This window comes from Spermophilus citellus (assembly GCF_964194105.1).
Source record: "Spermophilus citellus genome assembly, chromosome: X".
Classification (NCBI taxonomy): domain Eukaryota; kingdom Metazoa; phylum Chordata; class Mammalia; order Rodentia; family Sciuridae; genus Spermophilus; species Spermophilus citellus.
Genome location: NC_138190.1, coordinates 16,817,498 through 16,842,012, shown reverse-complemented (window position 1 = coordinate 16,842,012; position 24,515 = coordinate 16,817,498). Strand labels below are relative to the sequence as shown.

The following is a 24,515-nucleotide window of genomic DNA, read 5'->3' as shown; positions in this document are numbered from 1 at the left end:
ATTCTTCATGAGATTTACAATGATGCTAAAAATCTCTCACAGTTGGTTCCTGACATACAACATCAAAGTCACCCAGCAAATAGATAGGACCCATAACTGGAAAGAACAGAAATTTCTGAAGCAACATGTTATTACGGGATATAATGATCCTTAACATGCTAATTGTTTGTCTCAACTATACCCAAGGAAGTGCTGTAAGATTTAATTTTTCCCCTTGGTGGCAATTCTTTCCTTTGTTATTTCTTTCCTGCAAGGTAATTTGCATTTGGGAAAAAAAAAGCTTCCTACTGTTTTTCCATCATTGCAAACCTTCATTAAAGAAGTAAGAGCAAAATTTATTCATTAAAGAAGTAAGAGCATTTCAATCATGGAGCTATCATAGTAGTATGGGACAAACGTAATTTTACATAGTGCTAATTCTTTTTTAAAAAAAAAGAGAGTGAGAGAGAGAGAGAGAGAGAATTTTAATATTTATTTTTTAGTTCTCGGCGGACACAACATCTTTGTTGGTATATGGTGCTGAGGATCGAACCCGGGCCGCACGCATGCCAGGCGAGCGCGCTACCGCTTGAGCCACATCCCCAGCGCCGTAGTGCTAATTCTTGCAGCAGTAGCTATCACTATGCAGCCTGCAACATTTAGTTTTTCCAGATTGTTCAGCCCTGGGAATGAATACTCAGTCCTCTACAATCTTCAGTCAATGCTGTTGACTGGATGAATTTAAGGCACAAAAAATGGAAGCTTATAGAAACTGCTCTGCAATAAATGTCCCTTAAAAGGAACTGCACCAACAAACTTTCTATTTGCAAAGGATAATAGAGAACTCAGAAAATGACTAAGTTTAAATTAATAAGTTTCGATTCTCAGTTACAAAGTCACAATCCTTTGGACAAGAGACAAAGAAAAGGTAATTTTATATGATTAAACCTTATAATGGTAATGTTTCATAACATTAAATTCATATACTCCATTTTATCAATGGACATTATTTAAATTAGCATGACATTATTTAAATGCAACTGGATGGCCAGAAATTTGAAGAGTTCCTATATTGAACATCTAGCCTGCCAAAAATAAAACAGAGAAGATGAAAATTTCACTACCTACTCAGTTTCTCTTTTGGGTTTAATGTATACAGAACATTCACTGTCAATAACAAAACAACTATATTACTATCTGGACACACCATGATCTCATGATATTATAAAGTAGGCTACCCTGTGTTTAGATCATAAAAATCTCCAGGTTGAAAGTGGTTTTGAGGTCATCTAGCTCAAACTTTCTACTAAGAGGCATGATTTCCTGTACAGAAACTTGTTCAAATCGTCATAAGGTGTCTGCTTTGATATTTCCAAATGACCAGGAGCTCAGCCCCTTCTGAGGTAGCCAATTCTCTTTTTGGGTGGTTCTATAAAAAAACAGTTCTAATATTGATCTGAAATTTCTTTCCCTTGTCTTCAATGTATTGATCCAGTAAAGTCTACCTAAACACCTGCTGATTGCCCTGAATATAAGAAATCATTCTGCCACCTTCATTTTCCTTCAAAAATATGAAAATAATTACACAATTCATCTTCAAATGTTCTCACATTCTTTCAGTTATTATTATTCAATCATGAACTCTAGATCAGTATTTCCCAAAACACAGGGAAAAGAGTTTTTGAATCTCTGGGTTAAACCAGAGATTAGGTTTCTTTCTTGTAGAACTTGGGAACTTTTATGCTGATGAGTATTGTGATTCTCCAAAAATAGAAGGGTGAAGGGATTACTAACTTCTAACATTTCATGGAACACCCACTTTTGGAAATGTTGTAATGCTATCTTTGCCATTTACAATTCAGATTCTCTCCTCTGGAAACAATTTGACTTGTTTATGTCCTCATAATTAGATCCAACACTCAGGTGAAGGATAAGCTGACTAATGTGAGCAGAAAGGATACCCAGTTCTTTGTGGTTATCAATCAATTAATGCAGTATAGATAGATGCATGGGAAGCCATTTCACTGGACCATGATTTCTTTGTCTCCAGCATGTCTATGTTCCCAAACAATACTTCATAGCTATTTGTTGAGTGAATATCTTAATAGATGATAGATGGCTTAGTGAGGACATAGAACTCTTTAGGAAAAAAAATATAAATCTCTCTCACTGAAGTAACAACTATGGCTCAGCCTAAGATGGAACTAATAGGCACAAATATTAATTCCTAAGTTTTTATGACTTTGACTTTTTTTTTAAAGAGAGAGTAAGAGAGGGAGAGAGAGAATTTTAATATTTATTTTTTGGTTATCAGCGGACACAACATCTTTGGTTTTTGTTTTTTTTTTTTTTTTTTTTGTATGTGGTGCTGAGGAACAAACCTGGGCCGCATGCATGCCAGGCGAGCGCACTACCGCTTGAGCCACATCCCTAGCCCTGACTTTGACTTTGATATCAGAAAATCATGCTCATGAACTCAGTAACAAATCGTTGAACTAGTAACTTCCAGACCTAACCATACTATTTCTAAGACTCCATCTACCTAACCACAATAATAGAAGCTCAGTTAAATTTTTACTGATAAACAAAATCAAAGAATTCTAGAACTTTTAGCTTAAAGGAATCTTGGAGAATATTTGGCTTAAAACTTTAATTATATGGAGATATATCTACATCTATATGTAAAATCTTAAATATAGGGAAAATTGATTCCAAATATCTGGACACTAAAGAAAACTATGCAGCTGAGGCCTGAGATGGTATAAAATATTTGATTAAATACAAGCCTAAAATCTGCATTTATTGTAACAATGATGCTGTAGACTTTATTGGTAGCTGCCCATGTTCCCTGAGTACTCATCATTTCTAAACAATCAACAACTTCAATTCTTTGACTTTATATTTTGACCTTTGCAAAGGCACCATGTTCTTCCCTCCTAACTTGTCAATAATTGGTTTCTTTACTAATTTACTCACCGAGGATATTCTGTTCCCCAAAAGAAAGGCTTTTGCAGCTCTCCTGCTGGAAATCCTGGGAGAAAGAAAACCAAACAAACAAAAAATGTTAAGGGATATAGAGATTGATTCATTGAATTCCTCCTTAAAGCTAAAGCCTGAAGCTTCCAAAGGCCCATCTGGAACTGGGGACCTCTAATCTCTTTAATGGTGATATTAATTCATCTGAGCTTGAAATAAGTGCATTGAACCATTCCAAGGACACTATTTTGCACAAACATGCTATTGGCAGTATCCGGCTTGTAGAGAACTGGGTCCTTTCATATACAACATGCAGAGAAGGCTTCAGGTTGTCCAGCAGCTTCTCCTGATGCAAAAAGGGCCCAGCTTCATGAATATGCAAACTGTGCAGTCACACAAGCCCCACATGAAGAAGGACTGCACACTTGGTGTAGAACTTTACTGTCGCTGTCTTGAAATTCTTGGTAATTTAATCTTCTAACTTGTATTTTGTTCATGAAGTCTAAAGGGCAATGGAGCATTTGTGTGAGCAGAGGAGATACACATTATATTATGTCTAGTGTTTTTATGTAACTCATTTGCACGCAGCACTCTTGACACCCTAGGAGCACAAGATTCTGGCAGGCCCACAACATGTGGGAGTTCAGCCACATGCAAGTTGACTTTATAAGACAAGCCTGTTACTCTGGAACTGAGTAGGTGCTAGGACAGCCCCAAGAAGCCATGGTTTCCATGTGAACCAGATTTGCTTAGTTCACTAAAAAAAGGTAATAGTGTTCTATGAAATAAAATGATTAAGGAACCCTGTCACATCCTTTATTTCTCCTGTTACTTCTCTGTATTGGCCAACCTCTTACACTGAAAATGATGATATAGAAGGAAAGGGAAAGATAAGGCAGTGCATAATTTCTTTTCCTTTCAATTCTTCCTTACTCGTAAGTAAGATGAAGTTAGAATGTTGGTAGACTGTACAAGTATTAGGAAGTAAAAACAGTTCTGTGCAGCATCTCTACCTTGCTGGTATGAATATATATAAATATATATATATATATATATATATATTTTTTTTTTTTTTTCCCCAGGATGGGGATGTAGCTCAATGGTAGAGTGCTTGCCTAGCATGTGTAAGGCCCTGAGTTCAATTCACAGTATCATCAAAAAAAAAAAAAAGACATGCACACACAAGTTACATATAAACTATGATTTTTTGTGGGTCCATATACAAATTACATCTTCTCATATTTGCATTTAAAACTGGCATTATGCAATATAAAGATAAACAGTAAAATTCATGCTAATGATATAAAATGTTAGTTGTTCTTAGAATACCCATCAATAAGCATCAAAAAATACTGTGACAAGTCAATAGAGAGAGACCATGGAAGATAAAGCTTTATATTTTGGCACCTTCAGTGGTACTTTTTTCTGCTTTCTGCACAGGGAGCCCTGCATTTTCATCTTGCACTGAGCCCTACAAATTATGTAACTGGCCCTATGTGTAGATGAGGGGGAGAAATGCTTGGCTTTGTCCTTTCAACTCACCACTAAAAAGTTTGCACCCTGGGTTGATCCTGAGAGTTGCCTTTACTAGTCATTACAGCTGGCAATTCAAAGAATAGTAACTGAGAGAGAGAATGAGAAAGAAAGAGGGGGGCGGGGGAAGGCCTTCTGCAGTGTCCTTGCCTGCTTCAGAGCAGCTGCTCTAGGCCCCATGAGACTGAAAGCTTTTTTCTGAGTTCTTCCTCTCCCGCACTGCCCCACAAATTTCTTTCTTCCTCCCTTCCATGGCATTAATTTAGAAGTAAAATGTTACTTTCATAAGACTCTTGCATATATATTATTTTCTGTTGTATTAATAATATCATAGTTTGAGATTTCAAGGTACAAAACTCAATTGCAAAACAGAGATGGATCCAGTTAGGTTTTCTCTTCCTTCAAATAGAGGAAACTGCATCTAATATAACCAAATTTGAAGGGGCAATATTACATTAATCTTCATAATTTCCACATTTCCTTAAATATCTTTGGCATCTTTACATCATTATCCCATTCTCCTCATTGGGGTGGGGTGATTATTTTTAGTAAGCAATTCTGATTTGGATATATGTACATATATATGCAAGTATATAAATGCAAATCACAATGTTTATATAAAATTTCATTTGCAAACAATAAATCATCCAAAAGCAATGATATTTCCTAATAAGAACAGGGATCATAAACCAATGTGATTTAATTGTTAAACCTTTATGGATTCCCCCACCTGCTAATGTGCCCAGCTGGAAGCAGTTATGTCCATCACCAAACTCTTTATAGGAAAACATCTGACACCTGCATGAGCCTTGATTTCTGCAGCTTTTGCTTTCAGGGTCCTCAGACTCAAGTGCCACAGTCATCACATTACCTTGATCAACTGTATCTTCTCAGGTTTGCAGGGCCATGGAACCCAATACTGATAAACACAAGAATCTGATGCCCTCAGGCATGTTTTGCTGAAGTGAATGGATTAACAGTGTAAGCTGCAGTTTGGGAGATGTCAACTAGCTAGAGTGATAGATGGAATCCCAACAGGGTCAACTCCGTATCTTATCTCATAAAGTGGATAAGTTGCATTAGCAAAGATGGAAGTAAAAAATAAATAGGTGAAAAGGGAATTTTTTTTTCTTTCCCTTTTTTTAAAATCGGTTTTTCTTATGTTTTCTCACATATTCATTTGATTTCAGTATGTGGGTGTGGATGTTTGTATATGAGAGGGAGGAGGGAAAGGAATGAAAAATTCTAAACTATTTAAAATGGCAATGATTAATTAATTTGCTAATAGGTAACATTGGCCAGAATGTAAGAAGTATATTGGTGGGAGTGCAAACTGTTACAAGCATTTTGGAGATCAATTTAGTCATCTCTTCATGCTTTAAATGTCATTTTTTAAAAAAATGAGTAACTGGGGCTGGGGATGTGGCTCAAGTGGTAACGCACTTGCCTGGCATGCGCCAGGTGCTGGGTTTGATCCTCAGCCCCACATAAAAATAAAATAAAGATGTTGTGTCCACCGAAAACTGAAAAATAAATATTACAAAATTCTCTCTTTTCTCCCCCCCCCCTTTAAAAAAAATAGTAACTGGACTGGGAATGTGGCTCGGTGGTAGAGCCCTTGCTTAGCATACGTGAAGCTCTGGGTTCCTTCCCCAGCACTGCAAAAAAAAAGTAAATAAATAAAATAAATGAGTAATTCCCTAGGTGATGATATGGGAAAGGTTCTAAGAGATATTAAGTGAGAAAAATTAATCAGAAAAACAGCATTTTAATGTGGTGTATGGAGTTATTTTGTGTAATGTATGTATAAATGTATTTATACATATGTATATCAAGTTCTGCTATAACAGAATCTGTTATATAAAACAAAAGACAAATATCGTCCAACATGATAGATAACTAGTGAAATTTGGGGGCATAACTCCAACTCACATTTGCTCACATGAAATTCCATCCACGAGGAATGCTAGCTAGCTGAAAGCAGAAAACTGAACCCAACTGAACTAAATCACATAGGAATAAACAAAATGCTCAGCAGAACACACTTCAACATGACCAACTGCCTTAGTTTACAGCATGGGTTACAAGCTGCACCCACCCATTTGGTTTAAAACTCTTCTTCCAATTGCAGATAGTCCTCTTTGCACCACTACACAATATCTCACATGGGCAACCCCTCCAACACCAACATCATAAGCTAGCTTCAGGTCTTTTCAAGGGAAAGCGCCATACTTACTATAATATTTGCATATTGACCAATTTAACATATATAAAACTAGCTATCTTTTTATTAAGCCCCCCAAGATTTTATTTTTATATGCCACTAATAAAATTTTTGAGGGCTAGGGTTGTGGCTCAGCAAAAAATAAGATAGACAAGCCCTTAGCCATGCTAATGAAGAGAAGAAAAGAGAGAACTCAAATTACTAACATACGGGATGAAAAAGGCAATATCACAACAGATGCTACAGAAATACAGAAGACAATTAGAAATTATTTTGAAAACCTATATTCCAATAAAATAGAAGATAGTGAAGACATCGATAAATTTCTTAAGTCATATGATTTGCCCAGACTGAGTCAGGAGGATACACAGAATTTGAACAGACCAATATCAATGGATGAAATTGAAGAAGCAATCAAAAGACTACCAACCAAGAAAAGCCCAGGACCGGATGGGTATACAGTGGAGTTTTACAAAACTTTTTAAGAAGAATTAATACCAATACTTTTCAAGTTATTTCAGGAAATAGAAAAAGGTGGAGCTCTTCCAAATTCATTCTATGAGGCCAACATCACCCTGATTCCGAAACCAGAAAAAGACACCTCAAAGAAAGAAAACTACAGACCAATATCTCTAATGAACCTAGATGCAAAAATCCTCAATAAAATTCTGGCAAATCGAATACAAAAACACATCAAAAAAATTGTGCACCATGATCAAGTAGGATTCATCCCTGGGATGCAAGGATGGTTCAATATACGGAAATCAATAAATGTTATTCACCACATCAATAGACTTAAAGGTAAGAACCATATGATCATCTCGATAGACGCAGAAAAAGCATTCGACAAAGTACAGCATCCCTTTATGTTCAAAACATTAGAAAAACTAGGGATAACAGGAACTTTCCTTGACATTGTAAAAGCTATCTATGCTAAGCCTCAGGATAGCATCATTCTGAATGGAGAAAAGTTGAAGGCATTCCCTCTAAAATCTGGAATAAGACAGGGATGCCCTCTCTCACCACTTCTATTTAATTTAGTCCTTGAAATACTAGCCAGAGCAATTAGACAGACAAAAGAAATTAAAGGCATAAAAATAGGAAAAGAAGAACTTAAATTATCACTATTTGCGGACAACATGATCCTATACCTAGAAGACCCAATAGGGTCTACAAAGAAACTACTAGAACTAATAAATGAATTCAGCAAATTGGCAGGATATAAAATCAACATGCATCAATCAAAGGCATTTCTGTATATCAGCGACAAAACTTCTGAAACGGAAATGAGGAAAAACACTCCATTCACAATATCCTCAAAAAAAAAATAAAATACTTGGGAATCAACCTAACAAAAGAGGTGAAAGATTTATATAATGAAAACTACAGAACCCTAAAGAGAGAAGTAGAAGAAGATCTTAGAAGATGGAAAAATATACCCTGTTCATGGATAGGCAGAACTAACATCATCAAAATGGCGATATTACCAAAAGTTCTCTATAGGTTTAATGCAATGCCAATCAAAATCCCAATGGCATTTCTTGTAGAAATAGATAAAGCAATCATGAAATTCATATGGAAAAATAAAAGACCCAGAATAGCAAAAGCAATTCTAAGCAGGAAGTTTGAATCAGGTGGTATAGCGATACCAGATTTCAAACTATATTACAGAGCAATAGTGACAAAAACAGCATGGTACTGGTACCAAAACAGGCAGGTGGACCAATGGTATAGAATAGAGGACACAGAGACTAATCCACAAAGTTACAACTATCTTATATTTGATAAAGGGGCTAAAAGCATGCAATGGAGGAAGGATAGCATCTTCAACAAATGGTGCTGGGAAAACTGGAAATCCATATGTAACAAAATGAAACTGAATCCCTTTCTCTCACCATGCACAAAAGTTAACTCAAAATGGATCAAGGAGCTTGATATCAAATCAGAGACTCTGCGTCTAATAGAAGAAAAAGTTGGCTCCGATCTACATATTGTGGGGTCGGGCTCCAAATTCCTTAATAGGACACCCATAGCACAAGAGTTAATAACTAGAATCAACAAATGGGACTTACTTAAACTAAAAAGTTTTTTCTCAGCAAGAGAAACAATAAGAGAGGTAAATAGGGAGCCTACATCCTGGGAACAAATTTTTACTCCTCACACTTCAGATAGAGCCCTAATATCCAGAGTATACAAAGAACTCAAAAAATTAGACAATAAGATAACAAATAACCCAATCAACAAATGGGCCAAGGACCTGAACAGACACTTCTCAGAGGAGGATATGCAATCAATCAACAAGTACATGAAAAAATGCTCACCATCTCTAGCAGTCAGAGAAATGCAAATCAAAACCACCCTAAGATACCATCTCACTCCAGTAAGATTGGCAGCCACTATGAAGTCAAACAACAAGTGCTGGCGAGGATGTGGAGAAAAGGGTACACTTGTACACTGCTGGTGGGACTGCAAATTGGTGCGGCCAATTTGGAAAGCAGTTTGGAGATTCCTGGGAAATCTGGGAATGGAACCACCATTTGACCCAGCTATTGCCCTTCTCGGACTATTCCCTGAAGACATTAAAAGAGCATGCTACAGGGATACTGCCACATCGATGTTCATGGCAGCACAATTCACAATAGCTAGACTGTGGAACCAACCCAGATGCCCTTCAATAGATGAATGGATAAAAAAGAAATGTGGCATTTATACACCATGGAATATTATGCAGCACTAAAAAATGACTAAATCATGGAATTTTCAGGGAAATGGATGGCACTAGAGCAGATTATGCTTAGTGAAGCTAGCCAATCCCTAAAAAACAAATACCAAATGTCTTCTTTGATATAATGAGAGCAACTATGAACAGAGCAGGGAGGAAGAGCAGGAAGAAAAGATTAACTTGAAACAGAGACATGAGATGGGAGGGAAAGGGAGAAAAAAGGGAAATTGCATGGAAATGAAGGGAGACCCTCATTGCTATACAAAATTACATATAAGAGGTTGTGAGGGGAATGAGAAAATAAACAAGGAGAGAAATGAATTACAGTAGATGGGGTAGAGAGAGAAGATGTGAGGGAAGGGGTGGGGGGATAGTAGGGGATAGGAAAGGTAGCAGAATACAACAATTACTAATAGGGCATTATGTAAAATTGTGGATGTGTAACCGACGTGATTCTGAAATCTGCATTTGGGGTAAAATTGGGAGTTCATAACCCACTTGAATCTAATGTATGAAATATGATATGTCAAGAGCTTTGTAATGTTTTGAACAACCAATAAAAAAAAGAAAAAAAAGAATTAATACAATCCTTTTTCCCTACATTCTTTGTTGTTTTCCCTTAAATGCAGAATTAACTTTAAGTTCCATAACCATATGAGTAACCTTCAGGAACATTATCATATAGCAAATATTTTGGGGAGAATTAAATTCCAAAGTTTTTTTTAATTTGGAAGTCATTTTTATATTGACACTGAAATACTTATGCTTTTAAGGCAATGTGGGTCAGATTCATAAATCTTCCTGTTATTTCCACCAGATTTAACAAAACAGGAGGTCTCCAACCTTCATTGCTAGTCTTCAAAGCTCAGAACATTTACTGTTTCCCTTTCTTTATAGTAAATTTTGGTACATTTATTAACACAATACAAGGCAACTCCTACTTAATTTAGGAATGTTTCATTCTTTTTTTAAATTGTTGCATTGTAATTATACATCATAGTGGGATTCATTATGTTGTAGTCATACATACACATAACATAATTTTATCAATCTCATTCCTCAGTGCCTTGCCTTTTACTCCTCTCTTCCATGCCCAGATTCACTTGCTCTACTCTACTGATACCCCTTTCATTATTGTTATTTTAATTAGTCCATTATAACATGTAGTATATATATCATATATATGCCATATATGTGAGTTTGTGTGTTTATGTTTGTGTGTGTATATATATGATTCATTGTGGTAAATTCATACATGGAATTGCATAGTTCAGAAGATATTATTCCCATATATTTCCTCATGAGAAACATTTAATTCTTAAATTCAATACCTCTTTTGACTCTTTTGAAGGAATTAACATTATTGAATTCATTTAAGATCCCCCCAACAATCTCTGGGACAAAAATGGCACAGCCAGGAGCAAATGACAAAATAAATTCCATCCCCAAAAAGGGGTAATTATGAAGGAGAAATCCAGTGAGTTTGAGAATGTGTGAACTGATGTACACACTCAACTGTTTATTGAATTAAAATATATTTCCATATTTTGTATAGATGCTTTCTGTAGAGACATACCTGGGTTTTCCCAAGATTGAGTGCATGTATTTATTTACTTTCAATATGAGTGTTTGTGATATTTTTTGCTAAGGGCCTGGCTAAGAGAAGAGGCACAGCTAATAATTGCATTATTAGTTTTGTCAAATAATAAGGTATTTATTCTTTTGCATGGGCTTACTGATATATTATTGTGGCTTTATTCTTGTACCTGTTATGACTCTTATTTTCAAAAGTTTTAGGTGCTATGCTATTACTGAACTAATCCATGTATATATTCACATTTCAGGGTTATTACTGATGTATCATCCTAGCAACATCATCATATTTCTTGGTGAGTTTCACTTATAATTACCTTCTGCTTACATATTTTATTATTTTATTTCCCCTATGCAATAGATTCTAGTTCTCTAGTTCACTAAGTGAATATATTTTACAGTCCTAAATTAGAGATGTTCATATAATTAAATCCCATCATAAAATTGTTGGAAATAGTTGGGTTTGGTCCTGATGCAATATTCTATATATTACTGCTGACCACTATCATTTACTGAGTTCCTGTGATAAGCCACATGGTTAAATTTTGAATACACAAACATCCTCAAACCATCTACCACCTAGTGAGTAAGAAAGGACATTACCAGATAGTACTATTTTGCAAAACCTAAAGAAGGGGAGCCTACACCAAGCTTTCTGAAGTTTACTTTTTTTTGGGGGGGGGCACTAGAGATTGAACCCAGGGACACTGGACCACTGAGCTAAGTCCCCAGCTCTTTTTATTTTTTTTTTAATTTAATTTTGAGTCAGAGTCTCACAAAGTTGCTTAGGGCCTCACTACAGTTGGTGAGGCTGGCCTTGAACTTGTGATTCTCCTGCCTCAGCCTCCTGAGCTGCTGGGATTACAGGCATGAACCACCACACCCAGCTAAAGTATATTTTTTAATTGAAATATATTTTAAATTCAGTGGAGAAAATAAATACTGGATCCATGCAAGTAGATGTACAGAGAAGAGGAATTATTTATACAAACCTACCTTAATGGGCAGTAGATATGGTGTATAAGATTAGTTGGGATTTTGAGGTAGGAATTATTTAGGACACTGGTTCTCAGAGTGTGGTCTGTGGAATAGCAGCATCAGTATCACCTTGGTATTTGTTAGAGGTGCAAATTATTGAGCCCATCCCCAGACCTACTGAATCAGGAACACTGATTGTAAGCTCCAGAGTTCTCAATCAGCTCTCCAGGTTATTCTGGTGCCCACTAAAGTTAGGACGCACTGGTTATTTCAGGATAGCTATTCTCATCCCCAACTGTACTTTAGAATTCCCAATTTCTTTTCTAAAAAGATACCCAGGTCCCATCCCCTGCCTCAAACTAAATCTATTAAAGCACAATCTCTGGGATGGAGCCCTGAGCATAAGTGTTTTTAAAAGTTCTCCAAGTTATTCAAATATGCAAAAACAAGGAACTACTTTTTTAAGTTAACTGATCCATAAATCAGCCCTCCTGTCTCATTCTGCTCTCTTCACCTCTCCAACACCACGCATTTAACATGCAATTTGTTATCTTATTTTTCCAGACCATTCTTTCAAAAATTAAACTTCATATGGCCTATAAATTATGACTATATTAAAGGAAAAAAATAGTTTTAATTGCAACTGCCTTTAAGCACCCAAGATAAATGCTAACTCTCAGGGAGAATGAGTGTTATATCTTATTCAGGATTAGTTCTTGTAACCAGACAAGCTAGACACCCGTTATTCTAGAATTTAAGGGCCCATCAGTCAGGACATGAAAATTGCTGCAATTACAAAGCACTTTTAGTTATGTTTTTTTGTTGTAAAAGGATTTCATTGTCACCACTGCTAAGATTAATAGTGGATTTTTTTTTTCAAATTGGCATCTTGCAGTAGTTTGGTGAATGCCAACCTTCTCCTTTCCAGAAAGTATTGAATTCTAACAGCTGTGACTCCTGTCAAGGGATTCTGCAAGATGCCTTAGCCATCTGCTGGCTTCCTGCAGGTAACCTCCTGCCACCACATCTATCAGCCTAGAGCTGACAAGCAGAAAGCAGCTTCTGAAATCTGCCCTCCATCTTGAAGCCTTCTTTCCTGGCTCTTCTATTATTTTTCTGCCATAATTACCTTAGACTACCACAAAGAGAATTCTCCCCACTTTACCAGGGTGACCAACTGTCCCTGTTAGCCCAGGACTGAAGAAACAGACTCCTGGGATGTAGTATATTCAGTGTTAAAACTGGGATGGTCACCAGAAAAACAACAACAACAAATGTGCAACCCCACCTTTACCCAACTATATTTGACCTCATTTGCATTGCTGCATTTTTATAGCTCAGTGTTTTTCAAACTTTGGCATCAGGCACAGAGGTTTGGTGGTTAAAATATTGTTAAATCATAAGTTGCTGGACCCAACCCCAAGAGTTTTTGATTCAGTAGATGAAGCCAGATAATGCCCATTTATCACAAATGGTACAGATACTGCTGATCCAAGGACCATACTTGAGAACCACTACTATAGTCAACATCTAGCAAAGAAAGCACCAATTTCCTTACACTAACAGGTTCTTTCATATATACAATTGTTGTCCCAGGTATTCAAAATTGGCACTAGTGACAGTAATGTTCAGTCCAACCCAGGGAACATATAAGGGGCTGAACAAATATAACTATTATTTCCCCCATATCAATTAGACAAAAAAATCCCCGAGTCAATCCCTTTATTAATCTTTATTAATCTCCTCCAGGAGCATCTTTAAGATGTAACTTTTCCCAAGAAAAGGTGGGTACAATGCATTTTAAATTCTTAAATTTAAATTCTACATCCAGTAATGTACCCTAAGGAAGTAGTCTCAGATTTAGACAAACACTTAGCCACAAAACTTATCACCACAAAGTGGTTTTGTTTTCTTTCTTACAATAGTGATTTTCTACAACAAATATGGACTCCTTTTGTAAAAAAAAAAAAAAAAAAAAAAAAGTAAACAACAATTGATCTTTTTAAAGGGAGGACAAGTGATATTGGGAGCATCAAGATAAATTAGCAAGATTGCTTCCTGACTTCCTGTCTCCCATTGCCATGGCTGTTTTCCAGGCTCCTGATGTTCACTTCACTTTGGCTCACATCCAGGTAGTTCCCAGTGAGCACCCTACTCACACCTTGTCTCTTTAATCAGATTGACCCTGTTAATGATTTTGTGCTTTACTGCCAGCCCTATGGTGAAATCTGCCCTGTCCACTATATCTGAAATAGCATTCCCAAATGCCCTGCAGGTGGCAAAGTATGTCTCTATAGGCATTGACCCTGGGGCTCTCCACAGTAATGGGAATTCCATAAGGGCTGCAAGTCTTCCCAATTGAGGGCAACTTTGTTTTCCCAGCCTCCTTGGTCAGGCCTAAGAGACTGAGGAAAGTGGGGATGGTTGTATTAGGACCTCCATATTCCTCAGCTACAGCAGGAAAGGAACACCTCAAAACAATTGTAGCAGATGTCCCACAATCTCGCTAAGTGAAATATCTGTCAATTTTGCAAAGTAATTGATGTTTTTTCATGACTTAATTCAAGCTCACTTAACAATACTTTTTAAATCTCGTTGTAAATTTTATGAAGTAAACTCTTTTGGGGGAGTACATTTAAATGTTCTTTTTTTTTTCTTTGTGGTACTGGGCATTGAACCCAGGAGTACTCTGTCACTAAGCTACATCTGCAGCCCCTTTTAGTTTTCTTTATATGGGGACAGGGTTTTGCTAAGTTGCTTAGGCTGGCCTTGAACCTCCTGCCTCAGTCTCCAGAGTCATTGGAATTAAAGGTATATGCCATTACACCTAGCTTAAACATTCTTTTTAAGGTAGCTTAAGACATCTCTCAAATATTCCAACCTCCACTTCTTTCTAACCAAGGAAATGATGAGATTAGGTAAAGGGCTTGCAGAAAGCAGCACTCTTAGAGGAGGCAATAATGAACTGTTCCATGATCCAGACCTTTGGATATAGAAACTGGACAACATCCCACCTTCTGATTCTTACCTACCTCCTGGCTGTCCTACATCCCATGATATCTTGTTTCCATATCAAAACAGAAATAATCCTCTCACTAGTCTAATGGATGAGGCTATGATATGATGATGACTCTAACATATCATGCCTTTAATCTTCTCAGCATGTGATCACATATACTAGCTCATGTAATTCTCACATATGATAACTAGTGTTGAAAAATGTACTATGAACATTAAGAGCATGCAGTCAATAAGCTAGGTTATATAGCCAGCTCTGAATATCACTAGTTTTGTAAGCCTTTGGCAAGTTAGTCCACCTCTCTGAGCTTCAACTTCCTCTTCTGTAAAATGGGTCCAGAATACCAAGCTTACAGAACTATTATGAAGATTAGGTATAATTGACATTAAAGTACTTGGCACATTAATGGCTTCCTGGCAAAGAGGAGCTGCACAAAACAATTACAATATTCAAAGCAGAAATAGAAAAGGTTGAAAATTATGATCTGCATTATCATTATCCAGTTATTTGAGAATAATCTCTTGGGACTTAAGTAATTTACTACCTACTCCCCCTTAGCACTATCACTGCATAATCCTTCTCTTGAGCCATTTGCAAACTCGTAACTGTTCTAAGTAGCCTTAATTTGTCCCTTCTTTAACCCTATCTTAAAGAATAATACTAAGGAAGCAAAAAAGATTCTTGCTTCCCCCCCCAAAAAAAAAACTATAATGATTCCCTATGGCCTGCTCCTCAACATAATCTATGAGATCTTCAAGTACTTCATCCACATATCATCACCCATCACTCTATCTGCTTTCTGATGCATGTAGTTTGTGCCCCATCTCATGGTCCATTCTTGTACCATGCTCTGTCCTATTTGCGGTCTTTGCATCAACCACTCCTTCCCACACATCTCAATCTCCCTTCTTCACATAGAGAACTTCTTTCTCCTTGCAAAACCCCCTCAAAAATCACTTTCACCGAGAAGCCAATATGAGTCCCTCAGAATGCATTGCTCACTCTTTGGATGCACACTCATGATGGATGTCTTCTAAAAGACCCAGTAACAAATCTCTCCCCCAGTTCCTCTAAAGCAAGTAATGCCTAAAATTCCTTAAGTACTTACTATTTCAAGCATTTTGCATATATTACTTTATTTAAACTTTACAACAATCCTATAGTATGATTACTACTATTATCTCCATTTACCAGGTAATAACAGGCTAATGATGTTAAGAAATGTATCCAAGGTTACAAATTATTAGTGGCCAAGCCAGGATTCAAATAAAACTGCCACACTTCAAAGCCCACACCCTTAACCACATAGCACATTATATACACGTGCATCTCAATACCTGGCTGCTTGTAATGCCTGTATTAGTTATCTCTTGCTGTGTAACAAAAGCATTTTAAAATACAGTTGCTTGAAAAAATAAACATGTGGTTGGGGATGTTGCTCAAGCGGTAGCGCACTCGCCTGGCATGCGTGTGGCCCGGGTTTGATCCTCAGCACCACATACCAACAAAGATGTTATGTCTGCCGAAAACTAAAAAAATAAATATTAAAATTCTCTCTCTCTCTCTCTCTCTCTCTCTCTCTCTCTCTCTCTCTCTCTCAAAAAAATAAATAAATAAACATGTACAATCTTACAGTTTTTGTGGGGCAGAAATTTGGAAATTGCTTATTGGAGTGGTTCTATCCCAAGGACTATCAGGATGTTGCAGTGAAGATATTGGCCTGGGCCAAGTGTAATGATGTACACTTGTAATCCCAGCTACTTAGTAAGTGGAGGCAGAAAGATTGCAAGTTTGAGGTCTGTCAAGATGCTGACTAAAAATTAAAAGGCCAGGGATATAGCTCAGTCACCCCTGAGTTCAATACCCAGTACTAAAAAAAAAAAAAGTAACCTGGGTCATACTCCTGGAAGATGTGCTTCCAAGTTGGTGCACTACCTTGGGCAGGAGGCCTAAGTTGCCTCACACATAGACCTTTCCATAAACTGCTTGAATGCCCTCATGATGTCATGGTTGATTTCTTACAGTGTGATCAATTCCAGAGAACAAAGCAAAACCCTGTCTTTTATAGACTAGCCTCAGAATTCATACTCTGTCATTTCCACAGTATCCTATTAGTTACAAGTGGGTCTTATTCACTATGGGAGGGGGAGGGAGTTTTTTGTATGGATACAAAGATAAGAGAATCTTGGGATCTCTTTAAATATTAAGCAAATAAGTAGAAAAAATACTAAAGACTGCTCTGAGTATCAGAACATCTTCTCAATAATAAAAAAATTGGATTTGATGAACACTTAAATTCTCGTCTAGTAGGCTGGGGTTGTAGCTCAGTGGTAGAGTGCTCACCTCGCAAATGGAAAGCAGTGGGTTCGAACTTCAGCACCCCATAAAAATAAAATAAAAATATTGTGTCCATCTACAACTAAAAATTGTTTTCATCTAGCCCCAAAATTATGAAAGATTATTCCAAAATGTTATATGTTGGCCTTGTTTCTCCCATGTCCCCAAAATGGAGCATCAAGTGGATTTAAGGATTTCATTTCATTAAATTCCAGTAGAAGCCACAGGTGAGTGTTTGCTAACTTGGCTTCCAATTTACAGTTTCAGGCAGAGCCAACAAAATATGTGAAATTCTCCCAATTTGAAACAGTTATTTCCTTAACAACAAATCTATGTTTGATTTCAGGATTAATTCTATAGTTTGATGCCAGCATAAGCCCAGCCTCTGGACAAAGGCTTATCTTCTTTAGTGCAATATCTATGATTAAACTGGGGCAACCAAATCCCTTGTATATAACAGCAAAGATAATAAAATCATTGGGTTTAGCCTTTAAGCCATGCTTGTTTTCAAGCCAAAACTTTATTTGCTTAAAATAATTCTTTAATATGATTTGAGATGTATAAAGATAAAAACCAAATATCAAAATGAGGCATTTTGCAAATACACAGTGATGTTGAATCCATGAAACAAATTTTATTCTGAAGACCAATCCATGTTAGTAGAAATGAAAATCAAATGGGTGTTCACTCTTCCCAGTGCCACCACTACCTGATTTAACTCAAAGGATTAAGGAAACTGACAGAAGACTCCTCAACAATTTCAGGAGCCCATCTTCTCACAGGGCTGTATTCTGGGGGACTCAGCAAACTACAGCCCACAGGCCAATCTAGCCTGTTGCTTGTTTTGTAAATGAAGTTTTACTGGAGTACAGCCATACTTATTCATTTACAAATTGTCCATGGCTGCAAAGGCAGAGTAGAAAAGTTGCACCAGAGACTGTATGGCTGACAAAGCTGAAAATATTCACTGTCTGGCAATTCACAGAAAAGGTTTGCCCATTCCCAGTCTATACCTTTGCAGACTTGGCCTAAGACAACCAATTATGAGTTCAAAATGTCTATGCATGCTATATGCTGTTCCAAGCATTTTTATGGGGCAAAAAGGAGGAAGTGTTGCTATTTATGTTGAGGTATTACTTACATACAGTTAAGGAACTAATCTTTTTTTTTTTTCCAATGCAGGTGATAAAACCCAGGGCCTCATGCAAGCTATGTATGTGCTCTACCACTGAGCTACATCCACAGCCCAAGACAAATTTTTAATATGTATCACCTGTGCAACTACCTTACAGATAGAGAACATTTTTTGTGCCACTTCCAGTCAATACGCCCAATAAAGGTAGCCATTATTTTAACTTCTATCACACAGATTCCTGAATTTTGTATGCATGAAACACAACAGGATTTACTGTTGTGCCTGCCTGGCTTCTTTCACTCAGCATTGCCAGTAAATAACATCCATACCTATTTTTAGTGTGAAGCAGTTTTTTCCTCTTCATTGCTATGTAATATTCAATTGCATCACTAGACCTTAACTTCTTTCCCTATTCTTCTGTTGGTGACTATCAGGTTCTTTCCAAGTTTTTGCTATTATGGATAAGGCTGACATGAATGTTCTTGTACATGTCTTTTGGTGGACATAAGGATTCACTTATCAGAAGGGGAATTTCTTGTTAACAGGATACCAACAAACACTTTTCCAAATTGGTTGTACTTTTTAAATATAGAAAAATATTGGTTTTGGGAGGAGAGGGGTGGGGAGGGCACATGGGAGTAAAAAAGATGTTGGAATGAGATGGACATCATTACCCTAGGTACTTGTATGAAGACATGATTTGGTGTGAATATACTTTGTATAAAACCAGAGATATGAAAAATTGTGTTCCTTGTGTGTAATATGAATTGTAATGCATTCATTCCTGTCATATGTAACAAGTTAGAATTAAAAAAAATTGGATTCATTTCTAAAATCTTTTGAGAGCAAAAGTTCAAAATACCCCCAACAAACTTCTGCTGTTTCCTCTGTGATACACTGGCTATCCCAGGGAGGTGTGACATGATAGTTTTAGAAATACAAGCCGAAGCTGGGCATGGTGGTGCATGCCTGTAATCCCAGAAGCCAAGGAGAAGAGGCAGGAGGATTGTGAGTTCAAAGTCAGCCCCAACAACTTAGGGAGGCCCTAAGCAACTCAGTGAGACCCTATCTCTAAATAAAATATAAAATAGGGCTGGGGGTGTTGCTAAGTGGTTGGTGCCCCTGAATTCAATTTCCAGTACTAAATAAATAAATAAGTAAATAAAACAGAAAAGAAATACAAGCCCTAACCTAGGCAATGTGCTGGTATTTTATAAATTTATCCCACTAAATCCTGTCCCCAAACTCCATAGGCTAGGTAACCTCAATACATGGCAGATAAGAAAAGGGCCAGGACAGGTAAGGTCTCCCACTGAGGGTCTTACTTTTTCCCTTTGAAAAGCAGTTTTGCAGTAATCACAAAGTTAGGGAAACAGATACCAATAACCTTAGCTCCTTATTTTTTTTCTTTAGCCACCTTATTAATTTAAGTATAGTTAATATTTAATAATTAATTTAATAATAATTGATTTAATAATTAATTCAATGATTTATTATTATTAATTTAAATATGGTTAATATTTAAATTAATTATAATAGATTAATTATGATAGCACCTCAGTATAATTCCTCATACTGTAGATTTAAATCATTATGATTTCATACTACATTCTATGCCTTGAAACATGCTATCCAGATTGACAAGGATAGAAAAGTAAGAAGTATAAGCACCCTGCAAAAAAATCTCACATTGAAAGATGGCCACAAACCAGAGGGTTGCACACAAAGGCAAGGATTTGCAAGGTGAGGGAGATAACAACCCTATAGGTTTTTCTATCTTCTACTCAGGTCTCCACTACATGTAGAAGCAGATTTAAATGGCATAAATCAGAAAATGATAATGGGAACTGAATGAAATTCTCATAAATCACGTTACTAAGTATAGTTACATCATAGATGTGAAACCCAATTAAACAGATGGCCACATGCTGTCAGAATCAGCCCCTAATCAATAAAGATGTTCATTTTAGAAAATCACCTCAATTTTTCACTTTTTCAGTGAAGCAAAAAGAAGGCAGTTGTGGAGGGGGGGAGTCTCAGGAAACCCAGTGGAGAAATGTGCAAGAAGCTCCACCTGTCTTAATTTGTAGTCCAGAAAATCAGGAAGGGAAGGAGGGGAAGCCACCCAAAGGATTCCTTGTCATGTTGCCTGGAAATAGAATTTACAATAAGAGCAGGCAGTGGTCATTAGGAAAACAGAAACAGCTTGAATCTCTTAATTAAAATACTGCTTCAAATTGTTCGTTTTAAAAACCCTCTGCCTATGAGCTTTTGAGAAGCCATTGGTTTTCCTTGAGATGGCTCTTCCTGGTAAACTCTGACAGATTCAGCTCTTTCCAGGCAAAAAAAAAAAAAAGGCAGAGCAGGGGGGATCCTGGAGGTGGAACTATTATTAGACACACCAAGTCCCCAAAGAAGCACTAAGCCTTCAGTGGCATTTGAAAGTAAGTGGAGAAACAAAGGTGAAGAGATTATCTTGTTGATTTTCTTGCTAAGATCAAATCTGGATCTGACATAATAGTGCATAATTTAAGGATATCTATATGGATTATTAATTTTTATCTTAAAAAATAAGGGAAAGATAAGTACAAAAATCAGAATGGTAGTGACCTCTATGGTGAGGAAGAAAATGAAATGGGGAGAGAGACAGTAGCTGCAATGATACTCGTAATGTTCTGGTTTTTTGCTGAGTTACGGCTTCATGGGCATACAGTGATTTTATGATTTCTTATAGACTTTATAATGGACGTGGGCCAACATGTTATACATATTGTTTTGCATGTACCAAATATTACATAATAAAACTCTTCCTTTTCTTTTTACTTTTCTGTTGTGTTGTGTAGTACTGGGGATCCAACCCAGGACCTCATGCATGCTACTTAAGTGCTCTTCCATAGCTGCACAGCCAGCTCCAATATTTTCTTTCTTTTAAAATAAATCATCTAAGAATACCCCTTCACTTAATAGATTATTCCAAATATTATTATAATAATACATTTAAATAAATAGTAGTATAATTTAGTTATAATTACTATCTCAAATATCATAAGTTCCCAAGTAACATATGCAGCTTAGTTTTCAACTTGGAGCTTAGTACCTTAAGAAAGCAACAGTATTTTCGTGATAATGAATATTTATATAGTAAGTAGTGACATTCAAAATATTTAACAACTTATTTGGTTAAATAAATTAGTGTAGAAATTTTTTAAAAAATCAGCACCATCTGCTTGTTTTCCTTCTGCTCATTATTCTCACAGACCAAAGTCCTACAGACATCTATTTCCAAATGTGGCCACAGGAGGGCGACTCTGGTCGTGAGTAGACACAGCTCTCAAGCTGTGGTCTCTGGCCAGGAAGTACTGTAGAGACAAAGAGCAGCTTGAAGGACTTAGAGCAAGCAGGCTGATTGACTGGCTAGAGGGCAGATATAATAAGATGCTTCAGTGAAAAGGTGTTGTTTGAGTAAACACCTGAAAAGTAGGGGGGGTTAAACTTGCAGATCCCTTGGGATTCCAAGGCCAAGAGATCCCCAAGTACAAATACCTCAAGGGAAGAGTGTATCAGATATGCTGTAGGACTGTGAAAGAGGCCAGTGTGGCTAGAACTGAGGGAGGGAGGGAAGAGTAGTAGGAGGTAAAGGCAGAGAGAGATTCGCCTCTAGGTCAAAGTAAGCAATTTAACTTTTAAGATGAGTAAAATAAGATACTGGTTTAAAAAAAAAAAAAAAACTTTGAACAAAGGAGTAACTTTGATTGTAATTTTTTTTTAAAATAGATGCAATACCATATTTAGAATCGACTGAAACAGAATGAGGACAGAAGCAAGGAGACCAGGTAGAAGGCTGTTACCATAATCAAGGTGGGAGATGGTGGTGTGAACAAGAATGATTCTGTCCCTGTGTTCAACACTGTAGAAATGTGATTGAATCCATGAGATTAGATGTTATCACCAAGAGAGTAAATGAAAATGGAGAACAGAGGTGAATAGAACAGACACCAGGGCTGAGCCTTGGAGCATGCCGCCATAAAGAGGAAGAGAAGATGAGGAGAATCCAGCAAAGGTTTGACAAGGAGTGGCCCATCTTCCCTGCAACAGGCTTCAACCAACTTGAGTTTGATGTCTGTCAAGTCTTTACCCTTTTACTACAAAGAGATGTACCTCTGAACAATATACAGAATTGTTCAGCATGATTTCCAACTTCATTTACATGATACCATACTCCATATAATTTTCCAAGTTCTCTTTTCTCATAGAACTTAGTATTTTTTAAATCCATCTATGTAAATACATGTTGCTTTAGATCATCAAGTTTTCACTGCTGTATGGTATTCCTTTGTGTGAACGTGCTATATTAGATTCACTTTCCTGCAAAGGTAAACATAGGGGATTTTCCTTTTTCTGCTACTGTCAATAACATTTCTGTGAGTATTCTCGCATGGGCCTCCTTTTGCCTTGCCTTGCCTTGTATGAGAGTTCTCCAAGGCAGAAAACTTTTCAAACTTAAGCATACATTAGAATCACCTGGAGGCTTTTTAAAAGCAGGTTTCTGAGCCCCACATCCAAAGTTTGTGATCCATAGGTCTGAGGTAGGGCCTGGAAATTTGCATTTCTAACAAGTTCCCCATGATGTTGTTGCTGCTGGTCCAAAAAACAAATACTGAGAACCCCAGCACTGGAGCACATGTAGGTAACCCTTTGGCTCCTTTAGATAATGCCAAATTGCCCTTCAGTATATGTCTTTATTGGCAACACTGGGTACTGTCAGAATTTTAATTCATGCCAATTCTGATATCTAATACTTTATATATTTATCATGGCATTTATGATTACATGTACCCAATACATATAAGCAAAAGTTATCAAGATATAACATCATAGGTCTAACTAGAACATTTTCATGGTTTTCTCTTACATACAGTTATTCCCCCTCAGGATGTACAGTCTGCCCAGTTACCTGTCATTCTCCTCCTCAATCTCTAGGACAGTATAGTATAGTTAAGATGATTATGAGAGGAAAGTGAAGGCATGATTTCTTCTTCATGACAAACTTCATTATGGTTTTATTTACTGTAGGTTTTTTTTAGAGTCGCTGATGATGTAAAGCTTAAAAATTAATAAGGCAAAGAAAATGAGGAAAACTAGGTATAAGAAAGAAAAACAAACTTGGGCTGGGGTTGTGGCTCAGTGGCAGAGTGCTTGCCTATCATGTGTGAGGCCCTGGGTTCAATCCTGAATACCACATATAAATAAATGAAATAAAGATATTGTGTCCACGTACAATTTAAAAATATATTTTAAAAAAAGAAAGAGAAACAAACTTATTTCATCCACATACCTGGTCGCTTTTCAAGGGAAAGAAAGAATGCCCTACACTTCATCAGAGGCATGGAAATGTTCTTTTCATTTTGTACCAGATTTTAAAAGATGTCAAAAGGTTGTACTTACGGATCTGGTTGGTAGATGCACTGTAGAAGGCATTGACAGTTGTTGGATTTGTAAACCACCTATAGGAAGATAAACATATGCCACAGGGTGATTGTCATTATCCAGGCAGGAGGGTGACAAAGACACACATGATGTAGCTGGATTTATTAGCAGATACCATAGAACAAGGGGATTTGGCCTGGGGAAAATTATTGCCTCAGTTAGGGCTATTGCCTGTTCAGTGAATAATCTCTTCCTAAGTTGAACATGGCTCAATGAGAATATTGACATGACTGGTCATTCACTGTTACTAACTTAACAGGAAAACTCAGCACCAGTGCTTCTAAAGAAGCTATAATGAGAAATTCTAGAATCTAAAAGGCTTTGCCTGCAGATGGAAACACAGCAAAAAGCTGATGTTTGCCAGGCCTTGTTCAATGGATCGATGAGATAACTACAGTTTTATGCTGCATCACCTCTGACCTGTCCATTCAAAAGTTCCAGATTGGTGGTAACATAGAGATCCACTTAAAGAGAGGTGAATAAACTACTACCATGCTTCCCAGAGGGTCTACCTGTTCCAGTGGAAAGCTTC

General features: G+C 36.9%; 1 protein-coding gene across 2 annotated transcripts in view; it reads right to left on the bottom strand.

The window, feature by feature from the left end:
- PHEX (phosphate regulating endopeptidase X-linked) overlaps nt 1-24,515 on the bottom strand; it is a 201,883-nt gene that overhangs the window by 32,884 nt on the left and 144,484 nt on the right. For both annotated transcript variants that reach the window (XM_081277212.1, XM_081277213.1), the window contains 2 exons: nt 23,942-24,000; nt 2,956-3,010 (listed from right to left, as the gene is read on the bottom strand). In XM_081277212.1, the coding sequence (XP_081133338.1) occupies nt 2,956-3,010; nt 23,942-24,000 (114 nt within the window). The remainder of the gene's footprint in view (nt 1-2,955; nt 3,011-23,941; nt 24,001-24,515) is intronic.